This window comes from Panulirus ornatus, chromosome 13 (genome assembly GCF_036320965.1).
Source record: "Panulirus ornatus isolate Po-2019 chromosome 13, ASM3632096v1, whole genome shotgun sequence".
Classification (NCBI taxonomy): Eukaryota; Metazoa; Arthropoda; class Malacostraca; order Decapoda; family Palinuridae; genus Panulirus; species Panulirus ornatus.
The window spans coordinates 52,770,487-52,785,407 of NC_092236.1; the positions used below are offsets into that span (position 1 = coordinate 52,770,487).

The 14,921-nt window shown below is 37.5% G+C and overlaps 1 protein-coding gene across 6 annotated transcripts in view; it reads right to left on the reverse strand.

Annotated features, from left to right (window-relative positions):
- Positions 1-1,414: 1,414 nt before the first annotated feature.
- Positions 1,415-14,921, reverse strand: part of LOC139752893 (uncharacterized) — a 469,040-nt gene continuing 455,533 nt past the window's right edge. For all 6 annotated transcript variants that reach the window (XM_071668924.1, XM_071668928.1, XM_071668923.1 and 3 more), the window contains one exon: positions 1,415-10,461. In XM_071668924.1, coding sequence (XP_071525025.1) covers positions 10,282-10,461 — 180 coding nt within the window. In that variant the 3' untranslated portion in view covers positions 1,415-10,281. The remainder of the gene's footprint in view (positions 10,462-14,921) is intronic.

Here is a 14,921-nt window from a genome sequence, read left to right on the forward strand (position 1 = left end):
CATCGAAGCTGTTCCCACTCATTTTTCTCTCTAATTCATTGTTTTCCAAGGCACGCAACCTCATTTTATATTGATTTTTGATAAACTGAGGCATGCTGTAACAAACCATGAGGGTGTGGTGCATATTATTCCCAAGTGATGGCAACATCTGGAAGTACAGTAAGCAGTAGCCATGCAGGCAAAATTTTCACAGAATTGCAGAATGTTGTCCATGAGCGATGCTAACTCAGGATGAGAAAACTGATTGTTGTGAATATGCAGTGAAGTGAGAGTTAAAGCAACCTGGACCTTATTCCCATCTTAACCAGTGTAACTCATTTTGACATGCATTCTTCTATCCACTACCATACCCACACACAGATATCTAAAGTGCTCCACTTCTGCCAAGTTCTCTACATTAAAATTCACACCATCCTGCTGTGGCTCAGTAATTTAATTTCAATATATTCTCAACTTTCTCCTTTCGCACTCTTCCATACTCTGAAGTTTCTTGTATCAAGTCTACCATTAGTCAGTTTATATGCAGACAACTGAGTAACTGTCCATGCCCCCCCTAATCCATCTCTCACTCTATGGCCCTTGAATTTCCCTCCCTCATTACCCTGTCATTATATAAATAACCATGGTGATATCATACATCCCTGATGCAAATCACCCTTCACTGGCAATCACTCATCTTCCATACATGCCTGTCTCACCAAAAACTTGATTACAATGAGTAGCTTTTCATTTACCTGTTTACCTTTCTACATGGCCTCTCAGTCATCTCTATCATACACATCCATAATTGTCACATGCTATTTACACTTCTCCTCTCACAATTATTCAGATTAAACACCTTGTTCACATATCTCTCACCAGTACCTATCCTGAAACACTGCTTTTCTTCAGTTAGATGCTTTGGGCTACTTCCACCACCTCAGTCACCAATCTACCATACATTACACTAAGTGTACTCAACGCTTATGTCTCTAAGTTTGACATTGTTGGTCCACTTTCCCTTTATGTATGGGCACTATGAATACACTCTGCCAGTCTCTTGGCACCTTAACTTTGGCCATGTAAACTTTGAACAGCCTAACAAAAAATGTAATCAACATTTGTCATCCATTCTTGAGAAACTTAAACTGCAATTCCATTCATTTTTGCCACATCATCTTTCTTTGCACCCTACCATTTTCGATCTTTTATAAACATCCATGTTTCCTACCTTAGCAAGGGTGCATTAGAAACAGAGCCCTCATTAGCATACATCCACTCCCTAGCTGTCATGTATAATGTACCAAAACCCACCATCTACAGCCAAGCCCCAATGCATATTCCATATCATGGGAAGTTTTATGTAATAACTATGAACAACACTCATCTTGCAACCATATTTCTCAAGTACCTGTATTTAAAAGAAAGACAGTGATAACACTCATGAGAAAAACTTTATTTGTCTTGTGTACATGTAGAAAAAATTTCTAATATAAGCAAAAGAAAATAAGAAGTTTTGTCTTTCTAAGGAATAAGATAATGTGAAAGTATTTCATATACACTAAAATACATAGAATATACTGATTTGGTAAGCAATTTACATAAGTTCTGAAATAAACAAAAAATCATGTCTTTCACAGAACAAAGTTCTATTTAAAGATTTTAAAACTTGACAGAGAATATCATAATTGATGAAGAAAAGCAACTAATACACTAAGATAATTTTACATTAGCAAACTTGTACATACACTTACATCAAGCATTACTGTTAATACATTTCATGTTTTCAATCTGCTAATGTGTGTGCCAGACACTGTTCACATACTTATAAGAAACCTGAACCTAACAAATTTTCTTAACTCAAAAATGTGCAATGAATAAATAAGACCAAATTTTCATTTACTGTGCACTTAAATGATTTCGAAAGATATTTCTGCAGATCCACAGTATTCATGTTAATGATTTTGTACTGGCACGCGACTTACTATATGTGATATTTCTGATAGTTCATACACACACACACAATTACTGATTAAACAATGATCTAAAACAATAAAAAAATATAGAAACAGCACAGAAGGAACAAAATAATGCTGGCTAAATCCCTATATGCATTATACATGCTACTAACAGAACAGGAAAAAATGAACCTCTGTATTAGGTAACAAGCCTCTTTTCATTCTTTCACTGTAATGCCCAACTACCTGAGGGTATATAGCTGAGGGGCTCAAATATTAAGCCATGCAGTGACCGTGAGTGAGATTAAACAATAAACTGAGTTTTTTTCCAACTAAACATAAAAGGATGACCTTAAATCTAGCTGGTATAACTACATCATAGGTGGCAAAACAACTATGACAGATATATTTGACTTGCAAATTTGCCATCTGACCACTTGTCAGATTGTGTCACTGACTAGTCAAAATTGATAATTGGTGACAGACTGAGATTATCAGCTTACTAATCAGCAAATGGTGCTTTTCTTCTTATAGTCTCATAGTTCACTATCTAAAAAAAAGAACTCATTTCCAAACATCCCAAGGAACACCGATACTGTTGAGGAACAAAAGACTCCAGTGTTCCATGGCATATTTGCAAAACCATGCAGATACAAGTCAAGCATTATAGATAAAAAAAAATTTGAATAGTTCATTGCCATACATATACTTTTTAAAGTAAATTGGATATCATGCCAATATGGACTAAATTCTTATAACTTTTTCCTTTACACAGTCACATAATAAAGTAGTGCATATGTGAAAAAAAATATTGAATGTCTCCTGTCTGATATGTAAAACATGTACTAAGAAGCTGCATATCATCATATAATTGTATGTATGAGGATATCAATTCATATAAAACAAATGGACGCCAGGTGCTTCGTATGTGAAGCAGCTGAAGACACCTACTGAACACTTCCACCAATGCTACTAAGTATGTGATACTTAACCCCTTCCATAACGCAGTCTTGTTTTGTGGTACATAAGTACTTCCCCTCAAAGCATCCACATCTTACAACTGCAGTGGACCATGGTGCATGTTTACCACACTAAACAATGGAAATCATCAATTGGAAAATACATGTGGTATGGGCCATTTTCTACAAGTGGTGGCAATAGGCCTGAGTAATGTAAACAAAGAATCATGATGTATGCAGACATCAAGAAACATCATTAACTCAACAAGTTTATCTGATGAATTTCAATTAATTTTTAGATGTGATATTACACCCTCCCATATTGTCCACAGATGTTCTCACTGGACTGCTTGTCGTCAGTGCTCTCATATGCAACTCAAAGCAAGCAAGAGTGAAAAAGTCAGAAAGTGAAGATTTAACACATGATTCATAAGAACAGTATGACAGTGACTAGGACATTGGTAAGGAAAGAGACAGTATTGACAGAAGTAGCCTCTCATACTCACCTGTATCTCTTTGGTTGGCCTTACATCCCTTATCTGGGACTGTGCAGCATTATCATAAACAGTATCTAAAGTTTTACCAAACCAAGACCATCTTCATTTTCACAAGAACCCAGCATCATTCACAAGGCAAGCAAACATAACCTCACTCTGAGCATGCTATATTTTTCACTCATATATTAATCAACTGCTTGATTATAAACATTTTAGTGAAATTTATATGACATAGAAAAAAATTATTCTACCTCAATATTCTCCATGCAATCTAAATCTTGCTGGGATTACGTATGCACTGATACATAAATAAATCACGTGGTACATAAGAGGGTTAACCCTTTCCATGCAGGGGCTAACTTTTGTCCTGCATTTGTTTCACTCTTTTATCTAATTTCAACATTTCAAATTAGGTACCTTTGTATGAATTACTTTGATTGCCACAACCACCAAAAGAGTTGTCAGAGGCTGCAATGCCTTAATCCATGTGAAAGAAAAAGCTGGGCTTAATGGCCTATTGGTAATTACGCTTGCCATACTCAGAAGTATGCAATGTCGATCTGCTATGGCAGTCATGACACCAACTAATTTTGAGGGGTTTTATTTCCCAAGCAAAACATATATTCATACATACAGATATGTAATCCTTTCTATTCTTAGCCTTTTTGTTTTCTAAAGCTCCACATGGGGAGTGGGTCTGTTTCATGGAAAGGGTTAAACGTGCAAAGTTAGGATGGCTAGGTGCCTGAAACACTTTTATTTACAAGAATAAATTCTATGATCAACAAATTAATTCCTGTACATAGAACAATCTCATATTGATGGACATGGGTCCTCTGTAAAATGAAAACTCAGAGTGACATTAATTTGGTTCTCTCTTTCTACAGCCTGCATGTAATCTATGGAAAAAAGTATTTCAACCTACTTTTCTCTTTGCACAAAAATATTACTAGGGTTCAGTTATCTTGCTATAAATTATTTATGTACATAAAAGTACATTCATATTCTTTAGAATATACATTAAATTTTTCTTTATGAATAACAAATAAGATTAGTGGGAAAAGTTCAACGAGTCAATGGCAGGTGATCAACATTTTCAGGAAATGCCACAAGAGAATTCTAACAACAACAGATGGACTAAACATGCAAGTACACAGGGGAAACTGGGCCAATATCATTATAAGAAAATCATTATATGTATACGTATTGTATTCTATTTGGGAAATTATCTACTCAGGGTAAAAGTTCCATAGAATCAGATAAATGGTTAGGGTATATCAACTAGTAAAGTATTATGTGGTAATGGACTCCCTGTTTTCTCGTAACAAATTGAAAACTATACGTTAATTTAAAATGTTAAAGTATTAACTTCAGATACTTTAAAATACTAAAAGATTACTTAATAACATACATGTAGCGCATTTACAGTTGGCACCTTTTCATAATTTGGACTCTTTGTACTTCCATGAACCCACAAGCAGTGTTAGTTCACCACAGTCTGAACAAAACAAATATTTGATAAATCTCCATACAATTCTAATTCACAGAAGCTCCTACTGAACAATCAGTAATAAACATGGATTCTACAATCCTTTAATATATCCTACCATTTTACCCAATGGGCAAATGTTCAGGTTCCTAACAAAATTTGCTGTGAGAACGCATTAAAAATCAGCCAAATAAAATGAATATGAACGGCTTTTTTCCTCAAAAATGCAAAGGAATTCAAAACTCTTAGGGTGACAGTTTCCTGATTATTTTAAAAGGGAGTCAGAGATGATTGTGTACCATTTTTTGGGCAAAAACATATTTAAAACCTAACTGCTTTTGTGACGTGGCTAAAAGTAGGTTTGTCGTCATCCTAGACACCAGTTTTTGATGATAGTGCTTGCTGTAAGGTTTTATTAAAACATAATACTTGTAATGATTGTGAACTCACATCAAGACCCAAATGGGAAAGAGGGTAAAAGTACAAATCTAACAGCTACAGCTCTCACATAACTGTGCAGAATTATTAATAGCAATCATGAACAATCTGGTATGTCATGGTCTCCTAAAAGATTTCATATTTTGTGCAGATATTTGTTGCAATAATGAGAAAGCTGATATAAAATACCCACAAAATAATGCTCCTTAACAAAAAGGATGTACAAGAATAATTCTAATTCGGATGTGACAAACAAACCTTACTTTCAGCCATGACTAACTAATAACCTAAAGAAAAATTACTTTAAGGCAAGTATTAAAAAATTTCTAAAGGAAGAACACTGTGAAGGAGCCTTAACTATCTAGCAATCCAATGAACCATCACTCAATCTCTCTACATATACATACAGGAGTAACTGGACTGCCTGCTTGTGGTTAAGCTGCAAGCCAAAAGTCATCTACAGCAAGGCTGTTTCACTGTCACTTTAAAGAAAGGATTAAATCATTGTCATCTGCCTGTTCCTCTTTGGAGTGCAGTCTTGAAGATACAGGACCCTTATAAATGTGGCCCTGGGTCTGCATAATTCTTTTTTTCTTTTAAGTAACTGTTTTTCCCCACCTCTTGCATGGCTGTATTAATCACTGGACAGAAGGGAGAACAGACTCAACAAGGACCTTGTTCAAAGGGAGTCCATTAATTCCCTGCACCTAAAGAGTGCAACATCAAAGCCTACATATTCCCTGTGTGTCATAAAAGGCAACTTAGAAGGGTGGGATTGGGGAGCTTGACATCCCTACTCTTTTTGTATTTAAATATTTCAATTGAATATCTAAAGAAAGGGGGTGACTGAGTTGTTGAGTGTTTGGTTAAATTAAGATTTTCAATGCATGTATAAATCATGATGAGGTGCCTCAGGATTGTCAGAACATATGTATAGAGACAATGTATAAAGGCAAGGGGGACAAAGGTGAGTGTTCAAACTGCAGAGGAGGGTAGTAACTGGTAGGCAGCCAATGACAAGGAAGGTATACTAACAGTACTCCCTGCCTGGGTATCAGGAGGGTTAGTGATATCTGCTTTGTTAGCCAGCACTTTAGAGGTTTAAGTTGTACTTCTCTGACCCAGGTAGCTGTCTTTTCTTTCTGCCTCACTTACATGTGGACTACTGGCACTCTGTCCACAAACATACAATCTCTTCTTATCATATGTAACACTTGACAACATTTAACTCATGCAGCTCATTCTTCGCAACACTAGATTTTCCTGCGGTGAGCACTATGTGCAAGCCCTGCCTCATGCCAAAATGGGAGGAGCAGTAGATAGAAGTAGTAGGTAGGAACATTTAGGCAGGAGTATTAGTTAGAAACATTAGGCAGAAGCAGTAGGTAGGAGCATTAGACAGTAGTAGTCATTAGGAGCATTTGGTAGGAGCCTCAGCAAACATTGTGCTAGACTTGCCATCTGCCAGTGGCCTGTTAAGGGTGAGGCAATAAAGGCTAAAAAGCAGCACTGGAGTTCTACAGTTATGGAGATTCGGTAGGTGTGGCCACCCTTCTAAAGGAGTTCCAATTGGAACAAGCATCAGAGATATACATAGATAGATTCAAACTGTTTGAAAGTAGTGACTGAGAGGATGAAGGTATGTACAGAGCATCATACTGTGGAGAAACAATGTAGTTTCACATGTAGTAGAGGATTTGTGGATTAGGCGTTTAATTTAAAGAACGTATGTGGGAAATACCTAAGGAAATGAAGGATATGTATGATGCATTTATGGATCTAAAGAAATTATATAATAGGGTTTATATGGATGCCCTATGAAAGGTCTTAATAAAATATGGTGAGTGGGAAAGCTGCTAAAAGCAGAGAAGTTTGCATAAAGGGTGTAAGATATAAGTGTAAGTAGGACAGGGGAGTAGTTCCAAGTTGTATAAAGGGTGCAAGACACATGTGTAAGTAGGAGAGGGGAGTAGTTCCAAGTGAAGGCTAGTCTACAGCAGGGGTGTATGTCACTATGGCTGTTTAATTTGTTTGTGGATGGGGTGGTGAGGGGGGCAAATGTTTAAAAAAAAAAAAAAAAAAAAAAAAAAAAAAAAAAAAAAAAAAAAAAAAAGTATTGGAAACAGGTGTGAGCATGCAGTCTGTATGGGATAAGGGGGTCTGTGAAGTGTCATAGCTGTTTGCTGATGCTAAAGCAATGGTGTCACATTCAAGTGAGAACTATAGAAATTGGTTACTGAGTTTAGAAGTGTATGTGAAAGGAGGAAGTTGAGAGTAAATGTGAAGAGCAAGATTATTTGGTTTAGCAAGGTTGAGGACACGGTTAGTTTGTATGTTAGTTTGAATGGGGGAAATTGGAGAAAGTGACATGCTTTAGATACCTGGGAGTAGGCATGGCACTGAATGGAACCATGGAAGTGGAACTGAATCATAGGCGGCATGAGGGGGGGCCAAGGTTCTGGGTGCACTGATGAATTTGTGGAAGAGAGACTGTTATCTGGGAGAACAAAAATGGGTATATTTGAAGGTATAGTTGTCTCAGCAACATTATATGGATGCAAGGAATGATCTATAGATACAGCAGCTATGCAGAGGACGGTGGATGTTTTGGAAATGAAATGTCTGAGGACAATACATGTTGTGAGGTGACCTCACATGAGTAAGTAGTGAAAGGGTAAGAGAAAGCTCTGGTAATAAAAATAGTATGGTTGAGATAGATGAAGAGGGTGTGCTGAAATGGTTTGAATGTATGGAGAGAAGGACAGAGGAAAGGTTGACAAAAATGATATACATGTCAGAAGTGGAGGGAACATGGAGAACAGGGAAATCAAGTTACAGATGGAAGAATGGCATGAAAAAGATTTTAGGAGATTGGGGCCTAAACAAGGATGAAAGTGAAAGTTGTGCATGGGATAGAGTGAAATGGAACAATGTGGACAGAAACAGGGCATGTGAAGTGGACAAGAGAAACCACTGAAAAGGTCTGTGAGACCTGGTTATGGATAGGGGGCTGTGGGATCGGTGCATTCACATGATAGCTAGAGAATGGATGTGAGTAGCGGAAGCCTTTCCTTGTTTGTTCCTGGCAGTACCCTGCTAATGAGGAAAATGGTGATATAGTACGAAAATAAATATTTTTCATATATGTTTGCCATTTCCCAAGTTAGAAAGGAAATGCTGGGAACAGATGCAGAAAGGGTCTTATTCACTATAACCATACTCTAGAAGTTGTGTAATATACCAAAATCACAGCCACCTATCTACAACCAAGCCACATGGACTTTTCTGCAAATTCCTTAAGCTGGATCATATGCCCTAATTCTGACTACTTACAGCACATCACCCACTGTATGCTAAATAATTCCAATTCACATTATCTTGTGCATGCCTTTCACCTTCTTGCATGTTCAGGTCCCAAACACTCTAGATCTTTTCAACTCCATCCTTCCATTTTCTATCCACACTCCCCATTCTCCTCATCCCCTCCACTCTTGTCAAATGATGCATTAAAAAAAATCACAAAATCAGATATATTTGGGACAAGTCAAATACACCATCTACTTGTGAAACATTGCAATGAAACACTAAACTGCTTTTGCTACTTTCAACAACAAAGGGCAATAATCAAAAGTTATAAAATAAAAAACAAACCTTAAGAACTAATGATTTCAATAACAATGCTAATTAGTTCTCTGCTTGCTTGGGTTCATTCATAGCTGGATTGAAGTTACCCAATACAGCATGATACTCCAATCCTGGGAGGCTACTGACAGGCATATCTTTGTGCTGGGACAGTACTTTAGGAATGTAACAACTTACATAAAATTCCATTTATAACAAGGAACAAAGCAGTTAAGATATACTCCAAAATTAATTTCGAATGTAAACACATTAAAGAGTATCACATAACTTGAACAATTCTTGTGATGTTGCCAACTGCATATATAAGTAATGATTATAAACTGAAAATTATCCTGACAGCTTTCATAAAATGCCTTTAATTAATACCATTAATCTGATTCCATCATTCAATAAGCTGCACAGTTACAGTAAAAATGCGCTTGAATACTTTACCAAAGTAATCAAGAACAACTGTTTTCTTATCAGATTAAAAAATTCATGCAAGCCCTTCTAGTACTAAGAACAAAGTATTCATTAGCTTCTAGTAGTAAGAAGAACAAAATTTTCATTAGTGCTGATCAAAAGAGAATATATTAATTCAAGAGTTCAGTACACTGTCAAGTACAAGAATTTGAAATAGTCTGAATAAGTAATAAGAGAACAATACTATATCTGATTTTGTTTTGTGATTAAATTTTTTTCTTTTAGCGCTATGAACACCTGAAAAAGCCACGTACACAAAGGTCCACCATACTTGCAAATAACTCCTTACAGTTTGTAGTGTTAACTGATCAATGTTAGTACTCAACCAGCTACACTAGTCGATTCAGATCACTTACACACTTCTAACATCATATTTTATGAATAGCATGCCTGAGGCAGGTGTAAATCCAGTGCCTAATGAACTTGCACTGAAAGCCACTCAAATCTGAAAATTTCACGTCTGTGACTCACAAAAACATGTCAATCAGGACGGGATCATGAACGGATTATAGAGAAGTAGATTTTGAGTAGTTAACTTGCATAGAAAAATTTTGTAACATGATGTCATCTGAAAACACATCAATTTTAACTAAATGCTGCAAAGTTCCAGAGGTATTTTGTAATTACAAGTCTCATGCTAGCTTTTATTGGAGAATTTCTTATTCTAGGATCATAAGAAATCCTTTAATAGAACAGCATACTGTACATAATATAAGTCATCAATATTGCTAAATAATATCATAAACATATACTTCAAAAGGCTAAAAAGCTTAAAAACCAAACACTGGAGTTGTACCTGCCTGATCTATAACAGTTCCTAATCTATTACCCTAAGACTAGACATGACATCCTACACCTCACAGGAGTGAACCGCCTGCAACAAAGCTGGATGACAATGGTTGAGTGAAGGTGTGGGATCGTGGGGGTCCATATCGTCCAGGGCCCCCACGGAATGCAGGGCGTCGCCTTCCCCTCCATCCACCTCCCTGCGGTTTACGTCCACTCAATTTATCAAGGTGCTTCTTAGATGACAGGTGCTGCAATACAAAGTCTGTTTGTAATAATGCTTAAAATACTAATAAGGTCTTTACTTAATACAGTATAGTGAAAATGTGACAGCAATCATGAAGGAACAAGCATACCAATAATATATAAATAATGTTAAAAAACATAGACTCATTCAAAAGGGGGCCTGTAAAAATTTTACAGACAAAAACCTGTATGGGAAGGATCATAAAAGTAACATATCTAACTTAAATGGATCCAGAAGACAGGACTACAATGCAAGTAAAAAACATGAAGATGTATATAAAGAATCTGCATATGGGGATTACCTTACATATACCAAAAACTTACTAATAGGAGTCATCAACCTATACAGTTTGTAAAAGCAGATATGGAAACTCTGTCAAATCTTAATACCATATCAAACTAAGATTAGCTCTTAAATATAAAATGTTACAAACTTTCAAATATCAAGCACTATTAATTAACTACAGGCATCAATAACTAACACCTCAATAATTAAAGGATGACATTTGAATGGGCTAAATTGCATTCTTGCTTCAGGTCAGTCATGCTGATTAACCCTTAAATGCTAATAGTCTTAAAAATGTAACAGTTTTTCTGGGTTCATTATGAAAATGTGGCTGTTGTCTCTTGGTCATTAAAGGTGCTAATTACAGGGGCAATAACTTTCTGGAAGAAATTCTGAACTGTAACCATGTAAGAAAAAACATAAGTAAATATGTTGGGCAAATATATGTAAATATCTTTGAAATACTTGTACATATGTATAGAGTATCCCTAGGGAAAGGGGAGAAAGAATACTGCCCAAGTATTCACTGCACGTTGTAGAAGGTGACTAAAAGGGGTGGGAGTAGAGGGCTGGAAATCCTCCCTACTGTTTTACTGAAAGAGAGAGAGGCTTCCCCAACTCCCATCCCCCACAACAAAATTATGCATTAGGGCTATCTCATGGCCATGAAAATTTGATAGCTCATTAGTTTTCAGTTTTTCATAATCAATGACAAGAGTCAATACCAAATCTGCATGGGAGTTTCATACCACAATCCACTTCAAACCCTTCCTCCATCCATCTGCTTAAGCCTCTACTTTGACACTGTACCACAGCCATTTAAGATGTGTTCGCCCACTTTTTTGTACATATCCTTTTCCTTTAATATACAATTTTTTTTAATCATTACTATACTTGATCACTGTTTCCCACATCAGTGAGGTAGCGCCAGGAAACACACACATAAATGCCCATACATATCAACATTGTACAAAGGCAAAGGGGATAAGAGTGAGTGCTCAAATTACAGAGGTATAAGTTTGTTGAGTATTCCTGGTAAATTATATGGGAGGGTATTGATTGAGAGGGTGAAGGCATGTACAGAGCATCAGATTGGGGAAGAGCAGTGTGGTTTCAGAAGTGGTAGAGGATGTGTGGATCAGGTGTTTGCTTTGAAGAATGTATGTGAGAAATACTTAGAAAAGCAAATGGATTGGTATGTAGCATTTATGGATCTGGAGAAGGCATATGATTGAGTTGATAGAAATGCTCTGTGGAAGGTATTAAGAATATAAGGTGCGGGTGGCAAGTTGTTAAAAGCAGTGAAAAGTTTTTATCGAGGATGTACGGCATGTGTACGTGTAGGAAGAGAGGAAAGTGATTGGTTCTCAGTGAATGTAGGTTTGCGGCAGGGGTGTGTGATGTCTCCATGGTTGTTTAATTTGTTTATGGATGGGGTTGTTAGGGAGGTGAATGCAAGAGTTTTGGAAAGAGGGGTAAGAATGAACTCTGTTGTGGATGAGAGAGCTTGGGAAGTGAGTCAGTTGTTGTTCGCTGATGATACAGCGCTGGTGGCTGATTCATGTGAGAAACTGCAGAAGCTGGTGACTGAGTTTGGTAAAGTGTGTGAAAGAAGAAAGTTAAGAGTAAATGTGAATAAGAGCAAGGTTATTAGGTACAGTAGGGTTGAGGGTCAAGTCAATTGGGAGGTAAGTTTGAATGGAGAAAAACTGGAGGAAGTAAAGTGTTTTAGATATCTGGGAGTGGATCTGGCAGCAGATGGGACCATGGAAGCGGAAGTGAATCATAGGGTGGGGGAGGGGGCGAAAATCCTGGGAGCCTTGAAGAATGTGTGGAAGTCGAGAACATTATCTCGGAAAGCAAAAATGGGTATGTTTGAAGGAATAGTGGTTCCAACAATGTTGTATGGTTGCGAGGCGTGGGCTATGGATAGAGTTGTGCGCAGGAGGGTGGATGTGCTGGAAATGTGTGGAAGTCGAGAACATTATCTCGGAAAGCAAAAATGGGTATGTTTGAAGGAATAGTGGTTCCAACAATGTTGTATGGTTGCGAGGCGTGGGCTATGGATAGAGTTGTGCGCAGGAGGGTGGATGTGCTGGAAATGAGATGTTTGAGGACAATGTGTGGTGTGAGGTGGTTTGATCGAGTAAGTAATGTAAGGGTAAGAGAGATGTGTGGAAATAAAAAGAGTGTGGTTGAGAGAGCAGAAGAGGGTGTTTTGAAATGGTTTGGGCACATAGAGAGAATGAGTGAGGAAAGATTGACCAAGAGGATATATGTGTCAGAGGTGGAGGGAACGAGGAGAAGTGGGAGATCAAATTGGAGGTGGAAAGATGGAGTGAAAAAGATTTTGAGTGATCGGGGCCTGAACATGCAGGAGGGTGAAAGGCGGGCAAGGAATAGAGTGAATTGGATCGATGTGGTATACTGGGGTTGACGTGCTGTCAGTGGAGTGAATCAGGGCATGTGAAGCGTCTGGGGTAAACCATGGAAAGCTGTGTGGGGCCTGGATGTGGAAAGGGAGCTGTGGTTTCGGGCATTACTGCATGACAGCTAGAGACTGAGTGAGAACGAATGAGGCCTTTGTTGTCTTTTCCTAGCGCTACCCCGCACACATGAGGGGGGAGGGGGATGGTATTCCATGTGTGGCCAGGTGGCGATGGGAATGAATAAAGGCAGACAGTGTGAATTGTGTGCATGGGTATATATGTATGTGTCTGTGTGTGTATATATATGTGTACATTCAGATGTATAGGTATGTATATTTGCGTGTGTGGACGTGTCTGTATATACATGTGTATGGGGGTGGGTTGGGCCATTTCTTTCGTCTGTTTCCTTGCGCTACCTCGCAAACGCAGGAGACAGCGACAAAGAAAATAAAAAATAAATAATATTAACAAAGGTTTTGATAATGTTGAAAATTGTGTGGAAAGAGAGAACATTATCTGGGAGGGCAAAAATAGGTATGTTTGAAGGAACAGTAATCCTACAAATATTATATGGAAGTGAGGCATGGGCTACAGATAAGGATGGGCAAGGTGGATGTGTTGGAAATGAAATGTCTGGGGATAACATTTGATTGAAGAGGTTTGATCAATTAAGTAAAGAAAGGATAAGCGAGATATGTGGTAATAAAAAGTATGTGGTTGAGAAAGCTGAAGAGGATGTGTTGAAATGGTTTGGACATATGGTGAAAATGAGTGGGAAAAGGTTGACAAAGTGGATATATGTGTGTCAGAAGTGGAGGGAACAAGGAGATCTGGGGGACCAAACTGGAGATGGAAGAATGGAGTAAAAAAAAATGTTGAATGCTTGGGGCTTGAACATGCAGGAGGGTGAAAGACATGCATGGGATACACTGAATTGGAACAATGTGGTACACTTGGGTCAATGTGCTGAACCAGGGTATGTGAAACGCCCAGGGTAAACAATGGAAAGGTCTGTGGAGCCTGGTTGTGGACAGAGAGCTGCTGATATGGTGTATTAGACAAGACAAATAGAGAATGGATGCAGTCTTTCTTCATCTGTTCCTGGCACTACCTTGCAAGCGCAGGACACAGAAAAAAAAAAGACTGAGAAACTTGCTATTTTTCCTCAATGTGGCAGGAAAATGCTTCTCACAAATATGGATATATATGGTGGAATTAAACTTCACTTGGGAGTTCAAATAATGCAAAGAACCATTATACTGTCAACTGTAGAGAGTAGTAAACTGTGCATTGTTAATTAACAATTACAGCAGTTTAAATGTTAAAGTTCAAGTCCAGAGCAATTCTTTAATGACATTTTCATGTTTTTTTTTGTACAGTGGAATAAAAGGTTTATCTTAAAAAGATGGAAATCTTTATACCAAACACATTAAAACACACAGTACTTAAATTTTTGGTTTGTGTATCAGCTACTGAGAAAAAATGGAAAATTTAGCATTCATTTAATTGAAGATCAAAACAAGAGGAGAATCTCTTTAAGTACAATAAGGATTCAAGAGAAAACCAGAAGTCTGAAGATGAAATAAAAAGGGTGTATCATCTACCAATGGAAATCTTAAAAGCAAACTCTGTGAGAGGCTTGAATGTTTCAGGAGAGTAGATAATCAACACATACTACATAGCACTTCAAAGAACAACACTGATGAGGTGTGTACAGAAATGCTACACTGTCCTTCCCCCAATAAACACA